This window comes from Felis catus, chromosome B4 (assembly GCF_018350175.1).
Source record: "Felis catus isolate Fca126 chromosome B4, F.catus_Fca126_mat1.0, whole genome shotgun sequence".
NCBI lineage: Eukaryota > Metazoa > Chordata > Mammalia > Carnivora > Felidae > Felis > Felis catus.
The window spans coordinates 116,357,566-116,379,558 of record NC_058374.1 but is presented as its reverse complement, the minus strand read 5'-3'; the positions used below and the strand labels follow the sequence as shown (position 1 = coordinate 116,379,558).

The 21,993-nt window shown below is 36.6% G+C and overlaps 1 protein-coding gene across 11 annotated transcripts in view; it reads left to right on the top strand.

Annotated features, from left to right (window-relative positions):
• The window catches only part of NR2C1 (nuclear receptor subfamily 2 group C member 1), a 47,117-nt gene that overhangs the window by 6,149 nt on the left and 18,975 nt on the right, over positions 1-21,993 (top strand). For 6 of the 11 annotated variants that reach the window (XM_006933930.5, XM_006933928.5, XM_019835356.3 and 3 more), the window contains exons 2-9: positions 5,044-5,117; positions 7,784-8,014; positions 11,032-11,113; positions 12,975-13,154; positions 14,178-14,325; positions 14,462-14,552; positions 17,749-17,933; positions 19,652-19,817. In XM_006933930.5, the coding sequence (XP_006933992.1) occupies positions 5,064-5,117; positions 7,784-8,014; positions 11,032-11,113; positions 12,975-13,154; positions 14,178-14,325; positions 14,462-14,552; positions 17,749-17,933; positions 19,652-19,817 (1,137 nt within the window). In that variant the 5' untranslated portion in view covers positions 5,044-5,063. Of the gene's footprint in view, positions 1-2,056; positions 2,450-5,043; positions 5,118-7,783; positions 8,015-11,031; positions 11,114-12,974; positions 13,155-14,177; positions 14,326-14,461; positions 14,553-17,748; positions 17,934-19,651; positions 19,818-21,993 lie in introns of those variants that run through there. The other 5 variants (XM_006933931.5, XM_019835360.3, XM_019835358.3 and 2 more) reach the window with 3 other exon arrangements.

Below are 21,993 nucleotides of genomic sequence, written 5' to 3'. Positions count from 1 at the left end.
GAGATAAGGAGATTCCTGACAGCATCGGAAAACTAACTCCAGTTTTTCCCAAGGTCAGCTCCACTTGGATCCTAGCAGTGTCTGTCCTGTTCCCCCCCCCCCCCAGCCATTTCCTTTTTGCTTAAACTAGCAGTAGTTGAGCTTTTATCACAACCAAAGTGACTAATACATTGTCATAAATCCTTGCTTTGATGCTAAATAACTATTTCATTCTTACGAATTTTCATCATTTCCCGCTTGCTAATACTTTTGTTTATCAGAGTGAATAAAATACTAACCTCTGGGAATCTCTGAATTTTAGTAAAACTTAATACACTTGGATATGATTTGTAATTATGTAATTAATTTAGATAGTCTGCATCCTTTTTGTAAATGGTGGAAAAAAAATTTTGATCAACAAGATTGTAGGATGTACGTGAATTATTTCATAGATTTATTTGCATATAAAGATGTATTATATTAGTGGATAGTTTAATGAGAGAAGTAAGTAATAAGGAAAATGGGATTATGGATTTGACTTTATATCCTGTGTCTGTGCCTTTCTAGACTTAAATCTTAATGAACCAGCTTGACAGACACCTAACAGGCTTTACAAGTAGGATAAGGTAAATAGTTTGAGATTGCAGTGGAAGATATGGTTGGTTGGAGAGGGTGCAGAGGGAAAAAGTTGTTCTTACTCCACCTTTCTGGTCAAATCTATTCCCTAAATTCCTCTCATTTGTGTTTCATTCCATACAAATTAAGGTGTATGATCACTGAGGTAAGTATTCTAAAAACTTCCCCTAAGCATTCTTTTGCAAACCAGTTTGGATTATATGGATCTATAGAACGGTAGGAGATAAGAGTTCTAGGCTACTGCAGTCATGCAGAGAGTTTATATAGAAAGAAGTAGAAAATTGATATGGTGAATCACAAATCGGAATCTACCAAATATATATGTGTGTGTATATTTTTCTGAAGAGGTTGTGTGGCTTTAGTCAGATTCTCCTAGAAGTTTTTAACTCCAAAAATTAGGAATCCATTGCCATTTCCTGCTCTTTTCTTCTGAAACAGAAAAAAAATCCAAATATCCCTGAATTCAGTATTCAAGAATTCTGTTTCAAGAGTATCAGCATTCAAATCCTTTAACATTGTATTACCTGTAACGCTGCTAATGACAAAGTATACAATTAAGCATGAACCTTTACAGGCATATATACCAGGCATATATGTGTATCACATATACCCTCATAGTCTTTGGTCTTTTTGGCTAAAATAATAGTTGATTTAGTGGCACCTGGCTGGCTCAGTCGGTTGAGTGTCTGACTCTTGATTTTGGCTCCGGTCATGATATCACGGTAAGTTTTCATTATGAATTAGCTTCTTTGGGTCTGATGTGCCGATAATGCTGCTTGATTTTAGGATTTCTAGACAAGATTCCTTTAAACTGCTGGGCTTTTTTTTTTTTTTTCCTACTTACGATTCATTTTTTTGTGGTAATACTTAAAATTTGAAAGGAATACACACTGGGGTGCCTGGGTGGGCTCAGTCAGTTAAGTGTTTGACTCTTTAATTTCTGCTCTGGTCATGATCTCACAGTCCTGAGATTGAGCCCTCCTCAGTGCAGCGCATGGAGCCTGCTTGAGATTCTCTCTCTCCCTCTCCCACTTCCTCTTCCCCACTTGTGTTAACACACATGCTTGCTCTCTTACTCAAATAATAATAATAATAATAATAATAATAATAATAAGTAAAACTTAAAAAGAACAGACACTTACTCACTGAAAAGTCTGCATTCCATCCCTGTTACCAAACTTCCAGTTCTCCCTGGAGATAGTCACTATAAACATTTTCTTTTGTGTTCTTTCAGCTTGTTTTTCCTCTCTCTAGGTATCATTTTAATATATTTTTTTAATGTTTGTTTATTTTTAAGAGAAAAAGACACAGCGCAAGCAGGGAAGGGGCAGAGACAGACAGACAGACAGACACAGAGTCTGAATCAGGCTCCAGGCTCCAAGCTGTCAGCATAGAGCCCGAAGCTGGGCTCGGACCCACCAACTTTGAGATCATGGCCTGAGCTGAAGTCAGATGGTTAACTGACTGAGCCACCAGGCGCCCCTCTAGGTGTCATTTTAAAACTTTCCTTACATATAGCATGCACATTTCTTGTTAGATTTGTGTCTAAGTGTTATGGGCTGGATTGTCTCCCCCCAAAATTCATATTGAAGTCCTGCCCCCAATACCTCAGAATGTGACCATATTTGGCCATGAGGCCTTTGTAATTGAGTTAGAATGAGGTCATTAGGGTAGGCCCTAATCCAATATGAGTGTTGTCCCTATTAAAAGAGATTACAACACAGGCACAAACAAAAGGAAGACTTGTGAAGAGACAAAGAGAAGACGAGGAGAGAGGTCTCAGAAAAAATCAACTCTACTGACAGCTTGTCTCAGATGTCTAGCCTCCAGAATTGTGAGAAAATTAATTTTTGTTGTTTGAACCACCCAGCCAAAATTAGCCCTGTTAGTCTTGGTTAAGTCAGCCCTAGCAAACCAGTGCAGATTTTGGTACTGGGAAGTGGAGTACTGCTATAACAAATACCTAAAAAATTGGAACTGGAAAATGGGTAGAGGCTGGAAGAGTTTTGAGATGCATGCTAGAAAAAGCCTAGAGTGCTTTGAAGAGGTCGTTGATAGAAATACGAATATCAAAGGCAATTTTGGTGAGGGTTCAGAAAGAAAAGAGAACTGTGGGGAAAAGCTGCCATCATCTTAGAGATACACATAGAGTTTCATAAATAGAATGTTGATAGAAATAATAGACATTAACAATGCTTCTGGTGAGGGCTCAGAAATGAGGAACATGTTACAGTTTTGGTAACTAGAGGAAAATGAACCTTATGATGAAGGGCAAAGAACTTGTCCTTGTGTTCCAGCGTGCTGTGGAAAGCAGAACTTGTAAGCTATTTTTCTGTGGAGATTTCTAAGCAAAGAGTTAGTTAGAGACATGGCCATTTCTTCTTGCTGCGTACAGTAAAATGTGAGAGGAAAGAGGTAAATTGAAGAAGGAATTGTTTAGAAAAATGGAATCAGGACTTAAAGATTTGAAAAATAACCTATCCATATTGCCAAAAAAGAGAAAGTGTGTTCTTAAGAGACTCTCTTGGGTATGACTGGACAAACAACAATTTGCGAAAGAGAATTAGGGACATGTGATTTATGGATCCAGGCAGCCATCTCAACAGAAGCCAGGAATAGAGATGGGGTTATTCGGGAGAGATCTGTATAGGACTCGTATATCTGATGGCCTAAAGCCCCATGAATTGCAAGGAAGGCAACAAGATTTCTGAGAATTTTATATCAGCAGAAATGTTGCCAGCTTGGACCGAGGGGGACATATATGGGATGAAATGAAGAAAAGCTGTCGAACTTGTGGGATTCTCCTGGATGGGCCAGTAGAGCTGTTCAGTTTTAAACATAAGTTATCCTTCAGGGAGAAGGAAGGAAGACCTCAAAGATGGGTCAGAGGTCGTCAGGGCTGTCACTGCTACCCTGGCCCCAGAGGACACAAACCTGAGGAGCAGCTCTGTTTCCTCAGTTGGTCCCAGAATGGTTGAGGCCACTGCTTTTCAGTCTAGTAAGAGATAGTTGAATAATGAAGCTAAATATTAAATACTGCTTTTGGCACAACTAATTGAAACATTTAAAATTTTTATTTTTATTTATTTATTTATTTTTCAACGTTTGTTTATTTTTGGGACAGAGAGAGACAGAGCATGAACGGGGGAGGGGCAGAGAGAGAGGGAGACACAGCATCGGAAACAGGCTCCAGGCTCTGAGCCATCAGCCCAGAGCCCGACGCGGGGCTCGAACTCACAGACCGCGAGATCGTGACCTGGCTGAAGTCGGACGCTTAACCGACTGCGCCACCCAGGCGCCCCCAGTGTCCTCTTTTTAAAATATTTTTTAAGTAATTGAAAGGAAAACAATTCAGATAATTTGGCAATTAATGTTATTTATAATTGTAGACTATTAGTGAATTTATGACAGACATTATATAATGTGATAAAGTCAGAAATAATTTTTGTGTTCTTATCTACTGATACAGAAAAAAAGCAAAAATCAGAGTCAACCCACTGATCTTTCAGGCTCTCAGATCCATTTGGAGAAAGTTTTACATTAAATTCAAATTAACCTTAATATATAAAAAACTTCCACTAATCAAGAACAGTTACAAGATTCTAGAGAAATCTTCTTTCCTTTTGAACGAATGCCAGTTATTACAATGTATTGGTAAAAAGAGTATGTTAAGTGGTTACCACGATGTATTTGTTTACAGATAGGGTTACCCTTATTTAAATTAATAAACTACTCCTGATCTGTAGAGTTGTCCTGGTTAGGCTTCAATATCTTTGAAAAGTGAAATTGTTTGGTATTGAATCTTTTTTTTTTTTTTTTTAAGTTTGTTATTTTGAGAGAGAGAATGTGCATGTACGAGCAAACAGGTAAGGGACAGAGAGGAATCCCCAAGCAGGCTCCACACTGTCAGCGCAGAGCCCAAGTCAGTTCTCAATCTCATGAATCATGAGATCATGACCTGAGCTGAGAATGAAGAGTTGGACACTTAACCCAGTCACCCTGAATGATTTTTCTAAGTAGATATTTTCAAAATATATAAAAACAGAGACTACTGTTATGAACCCCTGTATAAACAACAGTTTTTAGCAACTGTCAGTTCATGGCCAACCTTGTTTTGTTTATTCCCTCCTACCACCACCCACCCCAACTGGATTATTTTGAAGCAGATCTTAGCTATCATGTGATTTCATTTGTTTGGGAGGGTTGCGTTTTTAGTTTATTTTTTTGAGAGAGAGAACCACACGCCGGGGAGGGGCAGAGAATCTTAACGGGCTTGATCTCATGACTGTGAGATCATGACCCGAACGGAAATCAAGAGTCTTTGATGCTTAACCGACTGAGCTACCCAGGCACCAGCATGTGATTTCATTTGTAAATTCTTCAGTAAATATGTTTTATTTTGTGACAAGTGTCTTTTTATCTTGGCAGGACATTCTGGCAGTTAGAACATGGCAACCATAGAAGAAATTGCACATCAAATTATTGAACAACAAATGGGAGAGGTATGTTTGATTTACAGTTCATTTGCTGATCCATCAACCTATTTACATCAAATGTATATGCTAGGTTCTGGAGGTACAGAGATAAAAGATACCCTCAACATTAAGATATTTTTAAATCTAGTAAGAGATAGTTGAATCATCTGACAGTCACAATACAGTGGTAAGGGCTGTAATAGATTATTGTATACGGTGTTATGGGAGCACAGAAGAAAAACAGCTAATGAAGAGTCACAGAGGGTTGTGGAGATCTGGTCATGGAATATTTTTGGAGGTACAGAATCTGAGTCCAGTCTTAATGGACCAGTAGGAGGAGATCCATGTCAAATAACAGATCTTATGCCCTATTTCTTAGGAAGAGGTACCATAACCCAGAGGTTTTCAAAGTATCATCTAGGGATTCTTTCAGAGAGTCAGCAAGGTCAAAACTGTTTTCATAATAATACTGGAACATTAGTTACCTTTTCTTCCCCAGAGGCTACATGACATGTGATGATACTGTATGATGAAACATGTCAACATATAAAAGATGTATATAAATCAGTGGACCAATGTGTGATGTTACAAAATTACTGATAAGTAAAGGATCCATTCAGATTGCAGGATAGACCAATAGATCTTAATACAGTTTCTTGGGGAGCTTGGGTGGCTCAGTTGGTTGAGCGTCTGATTTGAGCTCGGGTCACAATCCCAGGGTTGTGTGATTGAGCCTTGCATCAGGCTCAGCACTGAGTGTGGAGCCTGCTTAAGATTCTCTCTCCCTCTCCCCCTCTCCCCCTCTCCCCCTCTCCCCCTCTCCCCCTCTCTCTCTCTCCCTCCCTCTACCCCATGCTTTCTCTGTCTCTCTTGTGTTCTTTCTCTGTCTCTCTCTTAAAAAAAAAAAATTTTTTTTTTGTTTTATTATTTATTATTGAGAGTGAGAGAGACAGAGCACAAGCAGGGGAGGGGCAGAGAGAGAGGGAGACACAGAATCTGAAGTGGGCTCCAGGCTCTGAGCTGTCAGCACAGAGCCCAATGCGGGACTGGAACTCAACGAACAGCGAGATCATGACCTGAGCCAAAGTCGGCCACTTAACGGACTGAGCCACCCAAGCACCCCCCAAAAAAAGTTTTTTTAAGGAAATTGCAAAAATTGTTAGGGAAGATGGAGACTAGACTTGGTATAAATAATCTATGTGTAAAATAAAATTGACAGTGGTGAAAAGTATACCCAGAAAAATAGGACATGCTAGAAATAATGGTCAACAAAGAAAACTTGAGTTGGCAGCAGCTATAGTCAGTACAATCTGCCCTAGACAAAAACTGATTAGTAATTCAGCATTTTGTTGTAAATTTTGCATAGAAAAGAATCTTGATGAAAATAATTTCAGGGAAATGGAGAAAAAGTTGGAAACAAACCAAATTTGCCATTTTAAATTTGAATCAAGGGATTAAATTGCCTTAATGAGTTTACTCTGTAAAATATTTGCTCAACAACCAAAGCCCTCAACACTGGCTAGTTCTCTTTAGTCATGAACTTGCACTTCTCCAGACTCCTCCAACTAAGTGGATGGCATTTCTGTCCTCTCGTGTGCTCAGACCAAAATTTGACAGTCATCCTTTACTCTTCTCTCCTCATATTCCACATCCAGGCAGTTGGCATATCCTGTCACATTTCCCTTCATAAAATATCCCAAATCCAATTATTTTTCTCCTCTGGCATGGCTGCTACCCTGTTCCCCACCAGCATCTCTGCCCATATGTAATTCCCAGATATTGCCGGTGTCTGAGTATTCTTCTCTTCAACATTCACAGGCTAGTCTACACACTAAATCTGGAACACCCTCTTTGCGAAAGATCTTGCCACTCTGCTCTCTGACCTTCCAGAGGAAGGTGGATCTCCATTTCACACAGGAGGAAATCCAGACTTTGTAGTCCCTGTGTAGCCCTGTACCATCTGGCTCCTGCTGTCTCTCAGATCCTGTCTTTTACCATAATCCTTTCTGCCACTCTTTCACTCACATAGCTCTCTTGTAGTGCCTCTTGCCTCAGACACACTCCTCCTGCCCCACAGTCTTCTTTCATGTTTCTTTTTCTCTACCTGGGATGCATTACCCCTAGCTAGTCCTAAGCTTTGGTCTGTTACTGCACTTGGGTCTGTGCAAAAATGTCGTCTCCTCATGGCTTTTATTCTATCAGTGACTCTCACCATCTCTACCCTGTTTTATCTGTTCTTTATAGCACTTAATACTGTTTGACAACAGTATTCGCTTGTTTTTTATCTGCCTTTCCTCACTAAAATAAAAGCTTGATGAGAAAAAAGGTTTTGTTTTATTTATTGCTGTATTCCAGGACCAGAACAAATAGTGCTTGGCAAATAGAAGGCACCCAATATAAGTTTGTGTAAATGGAAGGTGGGTGGGAGGGAGAAGGAAGGAACGAATCAGAATAGTGATTGTACCTTCATTTGCACATTTGTTTTTCTATAGGATAGGATTTTGTGGGAGTAGAATTGCTAGTTTAAAAGGTGTGTGTCTATGTGTAATGTATTGAATATATAAGTAATGTTACACTTTTCTAACTTTGTCCGAAGGTAGGAGAAAATTGTGTCCTTAGAGTTTAAAAAAAAAAAAAAAAAAAAAAAAAGATTAAGTCGAATCGATTATACTGATCTGACATGGTTGTGTTAGATTGTTACCGAGCAGCAAACTGGCCAGAAAATCCAGATCGTGACAGCACTTGATCATAATACACAAGGGAAGCAGTTCATTCTGACAAATCATGATGGCTCTACTCCAAGCAAAGTCATTCTGGCCAGGCAAGATTCCACTCCAGGGAAAGTATTCCTCACTACTCCAGATGCAGCAGGTGTTAATCAGTTATTTTTTACAACTCCTGATCTGTCTGCACAACATCTCCAGGTAAATAACTTTACAGTGTCTTCATCACACTTGAGAGAATTAAAAGCATGTCATAAGTGTAAGTCCTGGTGTTAAGACTTTATATCCTGCATGGTCCATAGAAAAAAAAATCTTGCATAAAATTACATGGTGTGCACATTATCTGTGGTGACTGCCCTCTCCTATATGCCACTGTACTTTTCCTCACACACCCTCCCTTCCGTGTATTTTGGAGGGCTCTTACATACAGCAAGATTCACTCTGGCTAGTTTGTCCAGGGAGGGGTTTAATAAAGGATATGGAGAACTCATAGAATTGTCGGGAAGGCTGAAGAAACAGCTCTAGGTCAGTTTCCAAGAATAACCACTTGGTTGTGCTGCAGAACTGGCTTCTAAGAGACCTGCTGCTTCTGCTCGGTTAGGAAACTGCCAAATCAAGAGCCTCTTCTGTGGTAGCAGCACTTCCCAGGAGCACACTGCCTAGGCCTCAAACAAGCTGCCAGATCAAGAAGGTGGTTTTATGGCTGCAGCTTTGTCACTGTGCCTCCTTGGTTGTCATCTATGTCTTCCTTGATGTAACAGGTGGTTTACCCTCATGGTCTGCTTTAACACTGGAAGTCAGTCAGTAGTCTAGATTAACTTCACATCATTTTAATTTTTGCAAGTTATGCACTGTTTTTCAAAGAGCCAGTTAAGGCTGATACACAATGCATACCTGTGGTTACATAGATGTTTTCACTGCTGGTTGCTATGATTGAATACAAATTCAGCAACCCCCTAAGTTTGCCTTTGGAGACTTTTTGGTGGAGTACCCACTTAAAATTGAATTCCATGTTTTGTGCTGAAAACCTGATCAAGGAAAGTTCCTTTTAGGATTGAGAAACTAATTCATAAAATACAAAATTTTGCCTGGTTCTATTATTCTTCTGATTACATCATCTGTATTATTTTTAGGAATGGCTAAGGTAAAAAATAGATGGGATTTACAAGAAGTTATTTTATCAACAAGACAGAAGTCCCAAAAATTTTATAACATTATGAATACCTTTTTTTTTTTCCTTATTAACAGAATTGATTTTTTACAAGTTTTATAGTTAACAGATTTTTTTTTTTTTTTTTTTAAGAGAACACAAGCAGGGAGGGGCAGAGGGAGAGAGAGAATCTTAAACAGGTTCCATGCTGGGTATAGGGCTCCATCTCACAACTGTAAGATCATGACCTGAGCTGAAATCAAGAGTCGGATGCTTAACCAACTAAGCCACCCAGACTCCCCAATAGTTAAAGAAATATCAGGAAGTACAGGGTTCTCTTATAACCTCTCAACACACAATTTCTCCTGTTAACATTTTATATTAATATGATACCTTTATTTTGATAATGAACTAATTTTGATAACTAAAATCCGTAAATGTTTTTAGCTTTCCCCAATTTTTACCTAATATTCTTTTTGATTCCAGGATACCATATTACATTTAATCATCATGTCTCCTTAGATTACTGTTAGCAGTAACAGTTTCTCAAACTTTTCTTGTATTTGATGACCTTGACAGTTTTGAGGTATACTGTTCAGGTATATTATAGGTGACCCTGCTATGGGACTTCGACATCTCGTGGTTAGACTGGGCTTGTTGGTTTGGGTAAGGAGGATCACAGAGTGCCATTTTCATCACATTGTATCAAGTGTACTTAGTATCATCATGTTTGATAACTGGTGACATTGATCTTGACCACCTGGCTGAAGTAGTGTGTGTCACTTTTCTCCACTGTAAAGTTACTCTTAAAAGAAAAATTCTGTTTCCAGAGAAAAGATAATATTGGTACTTTGCTTACTTTATGGAGCACCTCTCAGGGCAGAGAAAGAGAAACAGGTATAGGATAGAATTCCCCTGGGCCAAAAAGATTGGATTTCTGATCTAGTGATCTAGTGTCCCTTAATCTCTCAATATTTCTTCTACCCATAAGAATAATAGAGGATAAAAGATTAACACCATTTGCTATAGATGTGCTATTAAGGAAAGGAGTGATACTTTTCATAGATGTTTTCAAGGGACAGCTAGTACCAGAAGGTTTTTTCTTACGTTTCTGTTGAAGACTAATTTTTATAGTGATATAAGAAGGAATAATGCCAGGGCACTTGAGTGGCCCAGTTAGTTAAGCATCCGACTTTGGCTCAGGTCACGATCTCGCGGTTTGTGAGTTTGAGCCCTACATGGGGCTCTCTGCTGTCAGTGCCCAGCCTGCTTTGAATCCTCTGTTTGCCTCTCTCTCTGCCCCTCCCCCACTCATTCATTTTCTCTCTCTTTCTCTCTCTCTCTCTCTCTCTCTCTCTCTCTCTCTCTCTCTCTCTCTCTCTCAAAAATAAACATTAAAGAAATTTTTTTAAAAGAATGATGCCACTATCATAGGGAATGCCCTATCACATTTTTGGGATTAAATTAATTCATTCACATTCCAAAAGATTGAAAGAAAATGATGAAAATACTAGAAAATAAATCTAAAAGAAGAGACTAGTGTATTTCTTTGCCAGCATCATAGTAGTTACACCTAGTGATATATAGCCCTTTATATAATTTAAGGAGCGTTTGTAATTTGCCCAAGGCTTCCCCACTCAGTCTCACTGACCTTCTGCCATTTACCAGACTCCACAACCCATGCTGTCAACCACTCCACCTAATCCTAGACAACTCATTGATGAAAATTTTATATTTGATGTGTTGAATGAATAATAAGTGCTTAATGGGTAAGATACATTAAATACTCATGGATTTATTTGTGTGTTTAATAGTCTGTTAAATTAGAGTGTTATAGAGTAAATTTAAAAGGTATTCTTCCTATCTTTGTGTCTAATAACATTGATATTTTTACTTACATAAAGAAAAATAAGAATAGTTTAATTGATATATATGTATAATAGAGTTCAAAGTTTCAGAATAACTTGAAAGAAAGCAATAATTAAGACTGAATATTCTTCTACTTTTTACTTACGAGCATTATTAACACACTATTGTTTTGTTTTTTGTTTTGGGGGGCTTTCTTTAGCTCTTAACAGATAATTCTTCTCCAGACCAAGGACCAAATAAGGTTTTTGATCTTTGCGTAGTATGTGGAGACAAAGCATCAGGTAACATTTAAAAATAACCTATATATATTGTGTTGTAACTACCACACTACCACGTTTCTTCTTCTGAAAGTAAAAAGAGCATGTCATTTTTTTTTTTTTTTTTTTAATGTTTACTATTGAGAGAGAGAGAGACAGAGCTGAGCAGGGGAGGGGCAGAGAGAGAGGGAGACACAGAACCTTACTTAGCAGGCTCCAGGCTTTGAGCTGTCAGCACAGAGCCTGATGTGGGCGTTGAACCCACTAATGGAGAGATCATGACCTGCACTGAAGTCGGACACTTAACAGACTGAGTCACCCAGGCGCCCCAAGAGGATATCATTGTTATGGTCCGTATTTGAAGCCTATGAAATGTAACCGATTTTATCCCCAAGTTTTTTATTCACCTAAGGTTTTTTTTCACTTGAATGCAGTTTGACTTGGTCTTGCAATGACATAAAATGCATATTTTGAAGAATTAGGAAAAGCAGTTTTTCCTTTAAAATGTAAACTGAATAAGTGGAATTTTTTTAAAATATAAAACCGGTTTGTCAAAGGAATTGCTTAAAAATGAGTTGTGGTCCTTAATAATATAAATGTTAAGTTGTTAACTTACCTGTTGAGTCCTGTTGCTAGTCCAGGGATAGAGAGTAACTTGAATTACTGAGATGAAAAATTTCTGGTTACCCTTTATTTAATTTTGTGCACAGCTGAGCGGACATTTCTCCAAGTCTAATATCAGGGTTATGTCATTTTAGTTATGTTTATTGTTACTTTATGCTAGGAAAGCACCCATGTGCCAGTGGGATATACTTTAAGGGCCTCGTTTGTTTTTTGTAATCTTTGATCTTTTCCATAGCGTCATTACAAAAGTCTCCACTACACCTTTTCCCAAGAGTATGTTCAATTTAATAAATGTTGTGCCAGGGGCGCCTGCGTAGCTCCGTGGGTTGAGCATCCGACTTTGGCTTAGGTCATGATCTCGCTGTCCGTGAGTTCGAGCCCCTCATCGGGCTCTCTGTTGACAGCTCAGAGGCTAGAGCCTGTTTCAGATTCTGTGTCTCCCTCTCTCTCTGCCTCTCCCCCACTCATGCTCCCTCGCTGTCTCGCTCTCTCTCTCTGCAAAAATAAATACACTTAAAATAAATAAATAAATGTTGTGCCAAAGAAATCGTTTATGAAATGGTAGGTTAATCAAAGTATAACATTTCTCCAGAAATTTAAAAAGTGGAACCCACAATGAGAAGAGATTAGCTCAAATACTAATTAGTGTGCTTGTTTTAGAGCATAGTTTTCAGAATAAAATATCCTTATATAATATATGAGAATTATAATTTGTAAGTGATCTCAGAAGTGAAAATAGTTTTTACATATCATGGTGTTACGGATGGTTTTGCTTCTTTTCTTTGTGAAATTTTCCATACTGTTGTTAAGGTTACTTACAAAATAAAAATTCATAGGGCATATGGGTGGCTCAGTCAGTTAAGCATCTGACTCTTGATCTCAGCTCAGGTCATGATCTCACGGTTTGTGGGTTCAAGCCCCACATCAGGCTCCGCACTGACAGTGCGGAGCCTGCTTGGCTTTCTCTCCCTCTCTCTCTCTCTGCCTTTACCCCACTCATGCTCTCTTTTCTCTCTCTCTCTCAAAATAAATAAACTTAAAAAAATACCAAAATTAAAAATTCATACTGGTTAATATATTTATCAAAGAATATGGTGGTTTCATTCTGTTTAGTAACTCCTTAAAATTTTCTTTCATGTCAGAAACTCAGAAATCTCTGTTTCATCACATATATTGTTATTTAAAGGGAAGAAATGGGCTTACTTCCATTTCTGTTCTAAAATATGTGACTTTTGTGTTTTCTTAAACATCTTGTTTCTAGGGCGTCATTATGGAGCAGTAACCTGTGAAGGCTGCAAAGGATTTTTTAAAAGAAGCATCCGAAAAAATTTAGTTTATTCATGTCGAGGATCAAAGGACTGTATTATTAATAAACACCATCGAAATCGCTGTCAATACTGCAGGTTACAGAGATGTATTGCGTTTGGAATGAGACAAGACTGTATGTATTAGCTTTAAAGGAGAGAATAATTTTAAGGATTCAGGCAAACTAGAAGTATGTCAAAATTAACACAGTATGTCAAATATATGTGCTTTTTCATTTACAGTTTTCCAACTAACAACATAGAAATGTGTACATATGCATGCAATATTTATTCGTTCAACAGATGTTGAGTTCCTATCCGCTTTGCATGTATGTATGTATGTTTGAATACGGTTTTTTTTAAAAAAAAGCACAACTAACTAGATACCAGTCTAGCTTTTGATTAAACTCCTAAAATGATAAAAAAGGATAGCTGATATTGATTGAGCTCCTACGATGCCTAACTCTGTGTATAACATATGAGTTAACTTTATTCTCATAGCAGAACTCTCTGCAGTACGTCCGACTGTTACGCATTTTACATTTGATCAGAGTAAACAGATTTAATAACTTGCCCAAGGTCACACAACTAATAAGTGGCAAAACTTGGATCTGAATCTTGGCAGTTTTTTCCCTCAGAAAATATACGTTTAACAACTACATTATACTGTCTCTTAAGTATTATGAAATAAAATTCCTATAAATAAGTGAAATATATTACCTATATTTTATAAATTAAGATTAAACAGTTGAATTAGTTCTCAAAAATGTCCCTGCCCTTAACTAAAATAAGATTTAATTTTAGTCTTTTGTGGCTCTCTATTAGTCTTGTTTTTAATTAAATATTTTTAACTCTCATATAGATAGGTGAGAGACTCCTGACTTTAGTTTTTCCTTCTTGACAGTGAGCTTTTAAAAAATAAGAGTTTCTCTACATTTCTACCACAGCTGGATCAGGAAGAGAAAAGAGAATGAGAGATGCAAATTACTATTCTGAAGCAACTTTGTTGGGCTTGGAAAGAATTTCTAAAGATTATGATTGTCTTTAGAGTTCAGTTATGGTAACTGTCTCCCATGAGCAGAATTGCTGACCGAAAGGTTACATTTAAAATTGCCTATAAATTCTGCATTGTGATGTAATAGTTTAATGCATTTTTGTAGCTGTTCAGTGTGAAAGAAAACCCATTGAAGTATCTCGAGAAAAATCTTCCAACTGTGCCGCTTCAACAGAAAAAATCTACATCCGAAAAGACCTTCGAAGCCCATTAGCTGCAACTCCAACTTTTGTAACAGATAGTGAAACTGCAAGGTATAGTAAACACACACACACACACACACACACACACACACACACACACACACACAAAACAACCACATTAAGTAGCTGGTCATTTGTTTTTCTTCCCAGTGAAACTAAGGCTAAAATTTATACTTGTTTGTTACAGGTCAGCAGGACTGTTAGATTCAGGAATGTTTGTGAATATTCACCAGTCTGGAATAAAAACTGAGTCAACTGTGCTGATGACACCAGATAAGGTGTGTGTAGTGCAATTAATTTAAAGCTTAAATTTTTTTTAAGCATTTAATATTTTTTCCTTTTCTTAATTTCCATTAATTTGGTCAGTTGATCTGGTCTTAAATATTCCCTATTACAAATTGTTGTTGGTTTTTTTTAACATAAATTATCAACTATTTGATAGTGTCAAATGACAAAACTAAAACAATTTAGGAACAAGTTTGATGCCTTTATTCAAGGCAAAAGAATCCATAGATCAGCAGAGCACAGTGCCTCATAAACAGTGGAGCACTCTTGCCAAGGGATTTGGGGCAAGAATGAGTTTTACAGAGCATTAGAAGCAGAATGTGGAAATGGCCTTATTGCCTAGGAAGTTGAAGGTTTCCTACTAAGGCTAGTGGGTCTTGTTTTCTAGGGTGAGGAGAGCTAACTTGGCAGAGTTGCAAGATCGTGATTGGTGTATGTTAGGTTTCCTTGACAGGTGTTTCCTATATGTGCATGCTGACTTGGGTTTAGATTTGTGACCAGTATGGCCTCCATTTTGTGGGTCCTCGTATACAAATAACTATCAGTAGAAATGTTCATTATTCCAGGAGGACAAGTACAGCTTCAGTGTGAGAGTGACAGACAAAAGTCTTCTAGGCTTCTTTCACCTTGAAATAGAAAGCCTCAGAAGAATAATTTATATGAAGTACAAAATTCGTAATACTCCTTTTATGTTGCCCTACAGATTTTATAGTAACAAAATACTTAAAATATTTCAAGTAAAGGGAAATTTCTAGCACGCGTTATTCAAAACATTGACTTGAGTCAAGAGTAGGAATAGAAGTCCAAGAGCACTCATTATATATCTAAGTTATCTGGGTTCTCTTAGAGGTTGGGATGCCTCTTTATTGAGCAAGAGGTCTAAAGGAAAAAAAGTTTGTGTATTTAGATGGAACATGTAGAGTTTCTGTAGTGTTCAGAAACCCTTCTGAGAACAAAAATCAAAAATTTCTCCTGAAGACTCATGCCTATAAACAGATTTTAGGGAGCCTACGATTAGTATTTCTCTCAGCCTGTTAAGTGATCTGGTCATCCTAATTATGGCCAGATTTATCATACATTTGTTGTTTGATACTAAAAAGTATCAAAAAAAATTTTTTTAAACATTCATTTACTTTTGAGAGAGCACAGGAGGGGGCACGGAGAGAGGGAGGACATAGCAGGCTCCAGTCTCCCTGCTGTCAGCACAGACTCCCAACACCCGGGCTCCAACCTACAAGCCAGGAGATCAGAACCTGAGCCAAAGTCAGACGCTTAACTGACTGAGCCACCTAGGGGCCCCTTTATTATTTGATACTTTTAAGGCACTCTTCATACTTGAGCTCTAGAATCAAATTTCATCTGCCACTTAGTAGGTGCATAACCTTGGGCAAGTTATTTGACCTCTCAGTGTTTTACTTTCCTTCCTCATCTGTAAAATAGGGTCAATAGGAGTGTCGACCTTACAGGTTGGGGTTTATAGCATGTTGTTATTGACTGGGGAGATTTGGCCTTTTACCATATATTTTTCACTTAGCCTTGTGCACATGATTCAAGCTTAGGATGGTAGTTACCATTGCACTGACATGATTAACTCTTTTAGGAGAAGAAGGGAACTAAGTTTTGTTGAGAAATTACTATTTGCCCAGACACTACTTCTCTGTATGTCTTTGTATTAAAATTGTAATAACAACCTTCTGTGGGAAGTTCTGACAAGCAGTCTCAAAACCGGCAAGTCACAAGATGAGGTCTTTTCACATTGCCTAAGAGTCTTCAGTGGCAAAAACTTAAAAATCTAGCTCGATAGACATGTAATGAAATACAAGAGAATGTATAATTGTTGAAGTTTTAGTTGAAAAAACACTTAAAAATGTTAACTTTTTTTACTTATGTTCTAAGAAGCCTGGAACAGTGGTTAGAGCATAGTCTTCTCCATCAGACTGGAGTGACAGTGGATAATTCTTCTTGTCTGTAATAAAGGGATGATGATTCCTATTTCACAGGGTTGTTTTGAGGTTTAAATAAAATACATATACGAGTAGTAACCATTTAAGAACTCTGCAACTGGTAGGTTACTCTGAATGATTCTGGGACCATTCATTAATTTAGGGAACACAAAAATTGTGTCATTCTGTTCACCAAAATCAATTTTACATAAAGAATTGATATAACATGAAACATCAAGGAAACCTGTCTTTTCTTAGGATTAAAACACTAAAACTAAAAACCATAAAAGAAGAATTAAAATTTCATTAAAGGATTCTGTCAATAGGCCATAGAAGGCAATTGAAAGGACTCTCATTAGGTTAGGATGGGATAATTTGAACATTGAAAAAAATAATGCATTTAAACATAGTAAATATATAAAAATCTTTGAATTTAAAATTATACTTAAAATTCATCTGTCACCATTAGAGGTTACTAAGGGCATTGACTCATTGCTCTAAAAATTGATAAAAGGAAGAACAATCAAGCACTTACCTGCTTTTCGTACAGAAATTGTATCTCTGGATAGTCAAAGAGTTAAGGAAAGAAAATTCTTTTTGACAAAATAATTATAGCTAATTAGTGAATAAAGAATATATATGTCATTAACAAAAATAAAAACTAAAGACAAGTGGGAAAATATGCAATGTATACCAAAAGTCAATATTGTCTTAGTAAAGAGATTTTTCACCTACCTGGTCCCTGGTATTTAACACATTTAACAAAGTGGCTGGTAATAGTTGGTATTCTAGGAATTCTGTTCAATAATACATTTACTTTTTTTTCTCTTTTCGGTAATAATTTTAATACATTCTATACAGTTTTTGTTTGTATAGTTTAAGTTCTGGTAATTGTCAGAATTTTAATACTAAAAAGAACTTAAAAGATCATCTAATATCCTTTTACAGAGGAAGGGATTGTTGATGTGAATAGATTAGTCATTAAGTACCGTTTTTGGTTTTAATGTCATTTTTGTGTATAAACATTTCCTAGGGAATGTACCTGATGTTTTTAAATTTATATTTTCCTCAAAAGTTTCTAAAACCTCAAAGCTCTTTGGTTTTACTTTCTAGGTTTCATTCATCTTAATTAGAGTTCTTTACTTTTGGCACTTTATAATCTAGAATTGGGTATTTCAGACTCAAATGTTCACCAATACCAGTTTGCAGATTTTAATCTTTTTTTTTTGTTTTTTGTTTTTTTAAGGCTGAATCATGTCAGGGAGACTTAAGTACATTGGCCAGTGTGGTTACATCATTAGCAAACCTTGGAAAAAGTAAAGATCTTTCTCAGAATAGTAATGAAATATCTATGATTGAAAGCTTAAGTAATGGTGATACCTCTTTGTGTGAATTTCATCAAGAAATGCAGACTAATGGTGATGTTTCAAGGTAAGGTCTGTTTTGATCTTTTAAAAACATTTTTTTTTTTTAACATTTATTTATTTTTGAGACAGAGACAGAGCATGAGCAGGGGAGGGTCAGAGAGAGAGGGAGACACAGAATCTGAAACAGGCTCCAGGCTCTGAGCTGTCAGCCCAGAGCCTGATGCAGGGCTCGAACTCACGGACCGCGAGATCATGACCTGAGCTGAAGTCGGACGCCCAACCAACTGAGCCACCCAGGCGCCCCTGTTTTGATCTTAATTATTAGTATTTCTTACAGTATTTTTATGTTTTTCTTTAAGTCTATTTATTTTGAGAGGAAGAGATAGGCAGAGAGAGGAGAGAGAGAATCCCAAGCAGGCTCCGCACTGTCAGCATGGAGCCCAATGTGGGGCTCAGACTCACGAATCACGAGGTCATGACCCGAGCTGAAGACAGGAGTCGGGCACTTAATGGACTGAGCTCCCCAGGCACCCCACAATATTTTTATGTTGAATACTGTTTACGGAAGTTTCAGAAAACAGATATTTCTATTAGACTTAGAAAATTTAAAGCATAGTAAGTTTTAACTGAATGAACTACATTCAGTGTAAAATGTTATCTAGCAGGTTGCATTCTAAATAATGAGCAATAAATGAATATTATAAGATTAGAAATGTAATCATAAAATTTAGGAATTTTTCTCCTACTAAAGATGATAATCTGGGTCTGACATTTCAGTTATTTTATTTTCTGTGTATTTAAACATTTGTCTTACCCCAGGCAGTCATGTTCATTTTCCCCACCACTTTCTAATGATGAAAATAGATTTAGAAGACTTGATTGAGGGGTGCGTGGGTGGCTCAGGTCTTGATCTCAGAGTTGTGAGTTCAGGCCCTGCATTGAACTCCACGCTGGGCATGGAGCTTACTTAAAAATAAATAAATAAATAACTTCATTGAATAAACTACAATTTTAAGTTATGCTTCAGGAAACTTGTATCAGAATTCTGTTTTTCATTCTCTTGATATTAATACATGAGATGTAGAACCCAGATCTCTTCAGGCTTTTTTACACTGCTCATTATCTAAATGTTGAGGAAATTGCACTTAAGAGTCTCAATAAGTACTTTGTTGAATCTGAAATCTTAAGAAACTCTAAAAGGCCTCTCGTTGAAAAATATGGAGGGCTATTTTAAGTAATTATTTGCTAACATTAGTTCATTATTTGCCATCGTAATCTCAAATTCTTACAGTTCAGATGTAGCTGTGTTCACACAATTTTAAAATATTCTCTGAATTTTTAAATAAAATCTTTGTGTCGTGTAGAATATAAGTAAAGTTGACATAAGTTCTTGCCCTTGTTCTTTCTAAATAACTTCTGTAAGTACTGTAAACGGGCTAATATTTTGTACTATCAAATGTATAACATAACATATAACATAAAAGCATATTTTTAGACCAAAGTATAAGGGTTTTTCCTCATAATTACATAAGATTTCTTAAAGACTTTAGTTCTCTGATAATACATTAATATAGTTTTTCATAGTATACATATTGAAGTTTAATTTGTTGCTTTTGGAGACAGTCATAGCTATCACTGAAATAGAGTACTCAGTGCTACTCCAAAGGTTTGTTTTCTAAACTATTTTTTTAAGGCCTAAATCTTAATTCCAGAATTTTATGTAGAATTTTTATTTTATGGTGGAGATTGGCCAAGCTCACAGCATCTGATGTTTCCTTACAGGGCATTTGATACTCTTGCAAAAGCATTGAATCCTGGAGAGAGCACAGCCTGTCAGAACGCAGTAGAAGGCATGGAAGGAAGCGTACACCTAATTGCCGGAGACTCAAGCATAAATTACATCGAAAAAGAGGGGCCACTTCTCAGCGATTCACACGTAGCTTTCAGGGTATTTCCATATATTTTTTATGTAATTTTTATGTTGTGTTACCATTTTGATATTAATCTTCCTTTCAAAAATCAAAGTATATTTGTTGTGCTTTTAAAGTCAGAAATATTCCTGATAGAATTCAAAATAGCAGCTAAAACATACACATCTGACTATATAAAATAATAGCTCGTTAAAGCATCCTGTTTATAAATCATGGCTATAATATTGTTTCATGATTTTAAGTCGATAAAAGCTAGGTTTTAGAACATTTAGACATAAATTTTGGATGTTGCTGTTGTTAACACTAGTATTGTCATTCATGATGTATTGAATACCCTGGTTTTGTTCAGTGCCCACCTCCTACTACTTTAGTGCAAAGCCATATGTAAGACCCAGAGAGAACTCCATTATTATGTATTGCCCCAATTAGCTAGCTTTCAGTATTATTTTAAGAAGGTAAAAATTAGTTAACACATTTTAACTTTTGGCTTTTAACCATTTTGGAGGAGATACATTTGTAGTTCCTTTTTTACTCTCCTAAATACATGTAGGATGGAAACAATACATGTAGAATGTTAGAAAATAATTTTGTAGTGTTTGATTTGTCATGCAAATAATGTTGGGACTACAGCCATAGCAATACTAACCATTGAGGCCCTACATTAAGATCTTGATGTTTTGATCCCTCCATTTTAACCATTCTTTATCTTTACTAGCTATGTGTACTGTTAGAAAATCATATGCAAAGTGATTTAAAGCAGTCATAGCGAGTCCTGGAATATCTGAAGGAAATTGCTACTAACTTTACTGTAGATTATAAATTTCCATGGATTTCTAATGAAAATATACACAGTTATCAAATAAATGTTTGTGTGACTGGTAGAAATAACACAAATCTAGCATTGGCTAAAACTGCATATTTTAAAATTTACATTTATAAAATTTGATTTGGTAGAAATAGCCACAGAGAAAGTCACAGTGACTTAATAATTGCTGTAACTTAATAATTGCTGTAACTTTATATAATCAGTAAAACATATCAGTGAAACCAATCTTCATGTAAAATTTTACCAAAGATAATCTATATGAAAAAAATTAGAACTGCTTTATTTGTACTGTAAACAAAAACTTTTTATGGGGACTATTAAAAATTACAATAGGAATAATCAATGCTATCCTTAAAAAATTATGGTAGGAGCTATGGACAAAGGTGGAGCAAAGCAAAACTGATTTTTTCCACATTGCTCTTTTTTCTTTTTTTTTTTTTTGAGAGAGAGAGCAGGCTCCACGCTGTCAGCACAGAGCCTGACTTGGAGCTCCATCTCACAAACCATGAGATAATGAAGTGAGCTGAGATCAAGAATCTGATGCCTAAGCAACTGAGCCACCCAGCCCCCCCCCCCCCATTGCTCTTTCTTATTCTAAATAAAATACCTGCTTTTGTCATCTTAGTTTTATTTTCTACCTTTGGATTTAAATAGGAAGAAAGGGTGGGTAAAAGGAAGAAGATTACAAGGAAAAAGTTTATAGAAATGTAGAAGTAGTCCTTTTTTTTTTTTACTGTTGTTGGTCCTCAAAATTGTTCTTTCAAATATTTGATATGGATAGACAAATTAGGCAAATTAGAACTTTTTTTTCCTCTCTCCAGAATCGGTTTTTTTCTGTGCAGTTTTTGACCTACTGTGCTCAGTATCCTCAGAATAAGCACTGTGAAATTTCTTGCTCCCCAGACAAAAAACAGCTCCTTTTTTCTCTGATTCTTGTTTGCAGATTTTCCGTTTTCCCACACTTCCCAGCTCAGCACTTTGTCATGGTTGGCTTTCTCATTGAGGTTTTATGGTCATGAGTTTCAAAACCTGACATCTGTAATCAGAAACTCACTTAATCTCTTAATATCTGGGCTAAGTAACATTTTGTTCCTGTCTTGCATTTTTATGTACTGTGTAGTTTGCAGCGTGCTTTCATGTGTGCATTGTTAAATTTGACCACAGTCCCTTGTGAAGGTTCGGATTTTTATTGTCATTTTGTGAATGAAAAACGATTTGGAGGTTTTCAGAGTCTTACTCAAAGCAATCAAAACAGAAAGGAGAAATAGTCTAATAATGCAACTTGGATTTTGGTTCCAGAGAATCTAAGACTATAGAAATATTTAACATTTTTATTAAACTCAGTTTTTGGTGTGATTTCGTGTACT